Consider the following 6,926-nt stretch of genomic DNA (forward strand, 5'->3'; position numbering starts at 1 on the left):
TAGGTGTTAGCATAGCAAAGCTAGCCATTTAATAAAACATCCAATCACACACAGCACACACACACACACACACACACACACACACAACACACACAACACACACACACACACACACACACACACACACACACACACACACACACACACACACACACACACACACACACACACACACACACACACACACACGACTGTGTAGAGCACAAAACAACACATAATTTTTAAATCAATTATTTAAGCTAAAAATACTTCTATTTATGGGACTCTGGTCGATTTGGCAGCCATTGTTGCCGGTCAGCAGTGTATTCTGAGTACAATGCTCTGGACTTTGCTTGGTTTTAAGGGGTATGTAGCCCTTCCCCTTAGCCCAACCCTTGATCAAATAAATATTGGGATAGCCCTCCTCTCAGTGAAGTGCAAACTAAGAGTAAGGAGCAAGGGGAAGGGTTAAGACAGAGAAGTGAGATTCAGGCTGAAGCTTTGTGACTAGCATCTAATGACGAGCAAGCACTTATACTGCTGCTGCCGTACAGTATCTTTCTTGAACATATGCTGCAGAAGCAAGCACTCCCTCATTAGTAGGTGGAACTGTGAATTAGTTAACCCAGTGCATAACAAATACCATATGGACTCTATCATTTATTTCTTTATTTTTTTTCTAAAATAGTAACTAGCTTACAGCACTCCGGCCTGGTGCCGGAGATTGTAAGCTATTACAGTACCAGTCCACTCACCCATAAAGTTCTCTGGCAGCAGCTAATATAGTTGAGGTCTTTCCTGTTCCAGGAGGGCCATAGAAGAGCAGGTTGGGAAGCTGCAATTAAAACAAAAATATTAGTGAGGTTATGCCTTCATCAATTTGTACAACAAAACAAGAAATACATGATTTTGCTAATGTTTGCCTTGTTGGTACAGTTTGTGAGTGGTGATTTCATTTATTTAGTTTACCAATTGTCTTCATATTGATGCAATATAATGCTTTGTGAGTTTGTCATTAAGAATGTTTAGTTAGGGAATGGGTCCTCCTTACCCCCAATGAAGGAGTTCAAGTACCTTGGGTTTGACAATGTAGTGAGGATTGGCCAGAGGATCGGCAAAGTGCGGGGCAGCATTATTCACTTTGATTTTGACCATTGTGACAAATCTAATCAATCTTCGTTCCTACCCTCACCTATGTCATAAAGGCTGGGTCATGACCGAAAGAACAAGATCCAGGATACCAATATTCTTATGTCTCATTCAACGAGTTAATGAACCACTGAAACGATTTTGGAAACATTATTTAAGGTACAATAGAATACTTTGGTGTTGGATCGATAACACTGACTCAATCAATACCAATAAAAAGGTCCCCTTTTTGTAGACATGCAGGAAACCGACATAAACTTTTCATAATATCCTTTATTCACATAATGAATATGCATGTCTACTAGAGCCAGACCGATAAAGGATTTTTAAAGCAAATAAAATATTATGTTATAAAAAAATCTGATATGCCAATATATATTATTCTTTAGTGTAAACAAAATATAAACACAATTTTAGATATTGGTAGTCATAAACTTGCACTAATTTCTTTTATTGTCACAACAGAACATCAAAATATATTAAAGTTCTGATAAATAAAATGTATAAAAATACAAACTTAAGAATTGAAACCTAAAGTTCTTTGACAAAAACGAAAGAGCGTTGCCCAACAGTGACGTTGTAGAGTGCCCTCTGGTGGACAAACTATACATGCCAACACTCATGACATGGTTGACCATCCGTTAGGGTGGGCGTAGGCCTGTACGATATTGGAACTTACATGTACTTACATTGCGATTGTTTCCCCCTGCAATATATATTGCGATATGAAAAAAGAAAAGTAATTTTTTAAAGATGACAAATAGCTCTATGTGTCATCTTTCTATCTACTACTGTGGTGATTTTGTAGTGGAGTGCATCTACATAGAGAAAAAAAATGAAAGAGGATCTTTTCTAGTAAACCATTCTTTGTCGAACTTGTCAACAAACACCAGCGGAAGTCAGCACTGTGACTAACGTTACTCTTCTAAGTGGTTTTGGAGAGGGACATCAGGTATAAATATGCTGGTTGACCAGAATGACACCAATGTATTCATATATTAATCAATTCGGCTAACGTGAATGACAATGACTGCATGTCGCTTCGTCTAAATTTCAGGTTGGGGTGACTAGCGGGCCAGCACTAGCAACAAACTGTGTATCCAAGAACAATTAAATCAGTGGAAATGACGTTAGATCAGACCAGACTTCTGTAGTAGATTAGCGTTAGTTTCCAGTGTTGCGGCTCTAAAACCGTCGCAGCTCTTTAGGCTTATTAGCTTCAGTCTGGCTGGTAGCAGCATTCTGCGGGGTAAATGGCCGGAGACGTTGGATTATGTTGCATAATTTAGGTGATTAGTTGTATTTGCAGCGAACATAAACACTGACTGCTGTAGCTTCACTGACTACCTATCGAAAACTATGCGCATCACTGTGTAGCTGCTGCCTGCGGTAGTTTTCTACACAGGAGAGCTCATCCCATAACAAACCCCGTTGGACTAACATACACACGTTGCCCACATGGCTACCTGTCTTAAAGGGAAGGGTCGGACGGTAACAATCATAAAAAAGGGAAGGGTGAAAGTTTACTTTTCTATCAAGCAGCAAAAAACTTTTAGCGTCAACATCGTAATGTCCTGCGATGTGACTACGCGCATGCGACACTTGCGATGTCAATGCTAAACACAATATTGTTAGCCCAGTTGGCGGTAATACGATATCCCGCGAGGTCTTAAAAATAGCAACATATCAGTTTCAATACCGTCATTAAAGAAATGTAATGCACTTATATAGACAAGGAATAAAATTTAAATATACCGTCCGTATATAATACTATATGTTATAAGTAACACTTTTTTTCATTGTTTGGCTGGTCCTGCCACTTGCAGTCGGGGCAACTTATAGACAGGGAAAGTGCAAGTATTTGATACACTACCATTTTTCAGGTTTTCCTACTTAAAAAGCATGTAGAGGTCTAATTTTTATCATAAGTACACTTCAACTGTGAGAGACAAAAATCAGAAAATCACATTGTATGACTTATAATTAAATAAAGATTTGATCACCTACCAACCAGTAGGAATTTCGTCTTTCACGACCTGTTAGTTTTTCTTTAAGAAGCCATCCTGTTCTCCACTTATTACTTGCACCTGTTTGAACTTGTTACCTATATAAAAAGAACCTGTCCACACACTCAAACAGACTCCAACCTCTCCACAACGGCCAAGACCAGAGAGCTGTGTAAAGACATCAGGGATGCAATTGTAAACCTGTAGAAGGCTGGATGGGCTACAGGATAATAGGCAAGTAGCTTGGTGAGAACCCAAAACTGTTTTATTATTAGAAAATGGAAGAAGTTCAAGATGACGGTCAATCTCCCTCGGTTTGGGGCCCATGCAGATCTCACCTCATGTGCCAACAATGATCATGAGGAAGGTGACGGATCAGCCCGAACTACAGGCAGGACCTGGTCAAAAACCTGAAGAGAGCTGGGACCAGTCTCAAAGAAAACCATCATGGATTAAAATTCTGCAGGGCCCTGCTAAGCCAGCGCACCTCCAGGCCCGTCTGAAGTTTGCCACATGACCATCTGGATGATCTAGGGGAGGAATGGGAGAAGGTTATGTGGTCTGTCCATCATCCATACTTCCATCCATCTTCGTCCGCTTATCCGGTATCGGTTGCGGGGGCAGCAGCTCCAGCAGGGGAGCTCAAACTTCCTTTCCCAAGCCAAATTAACCAGCTCAGACTGGGGGATCCCGAGGGGTTCCCAGGCCAGTGTGGAGATATAATCCCTCCGGTCATGAGCCAGCCTTTATGACCATAGGTGAAGGTAGGAATGACCACTGACCGGAAGATCTAGAGCTTTGCCTTCTGGCTCAGCTCTCTTTTTGTCACAACGGTGCGATAAACTGAATGTAATACCGCACCCGCTGCGACGATTCTCGACCAATCTCCGCTCCATTGTCCCCTCACTCGTGAACAAGACCCCAAGGTACTTAAACTCCTTCACTTGGGGTAAGGATTCATTCCCTTGCTGGAGAAGGCACTCTATCAGTTTCCTATTATTTAGAGGTGCTGATCTCATCCCAGCCGCTTCACACTTGGCTACAAACCGATCCATGGGTGCTGAAGGTCACAGGCTGATGATGCCATCAGAACCACATCATCCGCAAAAAGCAGCAATGAGATCCCAGCCACCAAACCGCAACCCCCCCCCCACCACACCTCAATATTCCACCCATAATACTACAACAGGATTAGTGACAAAGTGCAGCCCTGGCGGAGGCCAACTCTCAAGTGAAACAAGTCTGACTTACTGCAGAGAACCCAGACACAGCTCTCGCTTTGGTCATACAGATTTTGGATGGCCCCGAGGAGTAGGGCTATAACGACACACCAAACTTTGGCTTGAGTCGGTTCAGGATTTTTGAACCACGATTTGATAAACCTCCATTCTATTTTCTTTTTTTGGGGGGGGGGTTGTAATCATTTTTTCTGCCACATGGCATCGTTTTGTAATTGATTACAATAATGTAATTGTTTCCAAATCGTTTCAGTGGTTCATTAACTCACTGGAATGAGACATAGAATATTGGAACAATTCCCCTACCAGGTGTAGGGGGAACGAAGACAAAAGTGCTTTGGTGCCTACTGTAAAGGTGCTGGTTGACAAGAAGCTAATGTAATGCTAATGTAATTCTTGGTGGTAACATCCAACACGCTCATTATTTTAGTACGATTGTTTTGACCACGGTAACAATCTGGGCTAACTAACCCACAAATTCATCAGTAACGTTAACTGTATAGATAGACGACTAATCTAATGGTAATTCTGGTGTCTTCTGCCTCATTCTCCAGCGCTGCAAGGCTTCAGTTGAGATGAGAGCTGACAACGCCGGGCCACGGCACACACCCATTCCAGTCAGCCCCCAGCCAGCTACAACCATTCCGGTAGCACTTAATTCCGGTGCTAAGGACGCTAACGGCAGTTACTGAACCGTTGGGAAACAGACCGACACCAGAGTCAAACAACGGCTACTCATAACATTACACCTCCATTAGCGTTACCGGTGCTCCTCTTTCGCTTTTAGCCGTCTGTGCAATATCTAAATTTACCAGACAAAAACAGGAATAAGGCACCAAAAGGACTATTAGTAATTTAAAGATGTGGTAACACTGGATCTGGACGAGAAGGATAACTCTGGAGTGCGAAGGAGTATGTAGCGATTCTTCCTTCTCCCAACGCAACACAGGTTTGTGGAGCTGAGTGTCGCGATTTTGGTTTATTTTCCATATCGTTACAGCCCTACTGAGGAGGGACCCCCTCACCCGAAATCCTGCAGCACCTCCCACAGTATCTCCCGGGGGACCGGTCATACGCTTTCTCCATCCACAAAAGAGATGTTGGGCATAATCTCAGGCTCCCTCCAGGATCCTTGCGAGAGTGAAGATCTGATTTGTTGTTCCAGACCAGGACGGAATCTGCATTGTCCTCTTCAACCCAAGGTTCAACTATCGGCCGAACCCTCCTTTCCAGCACCTTGGAGTAGACTTACTAGGGTGAGCCGAGTATCCGGCTGAAACAGTATCCAGTACGGATAAGCACTTTTGCCGAGTACAAGATTATACGAGTAATATGAGTCAATATCCGTGCTCGGATTGAATACAACTCCTCAACTGGCCGCGCAGCGTTCTGTGATAGTCACAGCGCCCCCCCCCCCCGCCTACAAACCCGCTCGGATCAATCACACACAGAACAAGGAGAAATTCTCTCTCTCCGTTTTTAACTTCGGTTTATAGTACTTACAGACTTAGTAACCAGTAGATTTCTGGTGAACATGGGTTTTAGAAATGCTGCTTGGTTTAAATGCAACTCCCATTGCGTCTCTGCCATCAGAGATTTTTTTTTTTTACTGTCAGCTGCTAAAGTTATATAGAGTATGAAAACTCTTGTTCATTACATTTTACTTCATAATTGCAACCGCATGTGTTGTATTCATTGTTGCAAAACGTTCTGTATATAGTTTGTTACCATGACAACACCATTGATCTGAAGCTCGATGTCGTCATGTAAATAGTTTTCAATCAGCATAAATATAACAATTTTTGATCAACTCATATCAATGCATGCTTAAATAACATACCGGTAAGCCCGCCATTTCAAGAGAACCCGACCCACTTCCTGGTTAAATCTGACCACTTCCGTTTAGGCCCCGCCCAGTCCGAGTACGGATCCGGATACAGATAATTCATGTGGTAAACAGATACAGATTAGGGCTGCACAATTAATCGAATTTTAATCGCGATCACGATTTTGACTTCCCACGATCAAATTTGCGTGATCGAGCGATTATTTTTTTAAAGCGTCATTTCACAGAACGCTCCGGGTTTTTTGCATAGCCCATCTGCCACTACTACCGTCTGCTCATGAGCCAGTCAGTTGTTCCTGCACCGTGCAGCTTAGTTTCTAGAGGTAGACAGTCACACTCAGGACAGAGTAACGGGAGGAAAACTCAACAGATAGCAGTCGGTTATACGTCCGTCTTTAGGTTTACCAGTTTACCAGTAAACGCAACATTTTGTCCCGTTTGTTGTTTTTCAGACAACAGCGGTGACCAGTGCTAGTCGGTGCTAGTTAGCGTCTGTTAGCTGTTAGCTAGTAGCGTCTGTTAGCCGTTAGCTCCTCTAGGATGCACCGGCGCTAATGTCCTCCCATCCGCTGCAATGCTGTTTATATGGATATGGTTTAATTTTGCGTTACGTGACCCATTTCGTCTGTAAAGCCGTGCCTGTTTGGGATCTCTACTCTCTCTCGTCTACTCTCCACGCAGCCCCGCCACACAGCGCCGGTCCAAACT

At 43.0% G+C, this 6,926-nt stretch overlaps 1 protein-coding gene across 5 annotated transcripts in view; it reads right to left on the reverse strand.

The window, feature by feature from the left end:
* rfc4 (replication factor C (activator 1) 4) overlaps nucleotides 1-6,926 on the reverse strand; it is a 32,629-nt gene that overhangs the window by 18,901 nt on the left and 6,802 nt on the right. For all 5 annotated transcript variants that reach the window (XM_032511624.1, XM_032511620.1, XM_032511623.1 and 2 more), the window contains exon 4: nucleotides 735-814. In XM_032511624.1, the coding sequence (XP_032367515.1) occupies nucleotides 735-814 (80 nt within the window). The remainder of the gene's footprint in view (nucleotides 1-734; nucleotides 815-6,926) is intronic.

This window comes from Etheostoma spectabile, unplaced genomic scaffold, assembly GCF_008692095.1.
Source record: "Etheostoma spectabile isolate EspeVRDwgs_2016 unplaced genomic scaffold, UIUC_Espe_1.0 scaffold395, whole genome shotgun sequence".
Classification (NCBI taxonomy): Eukaryota; Metazoa; Chordata; class Actinopteri; order Perciformes; family Percidae; genus Etheostoma; species Etheostoma spectabile.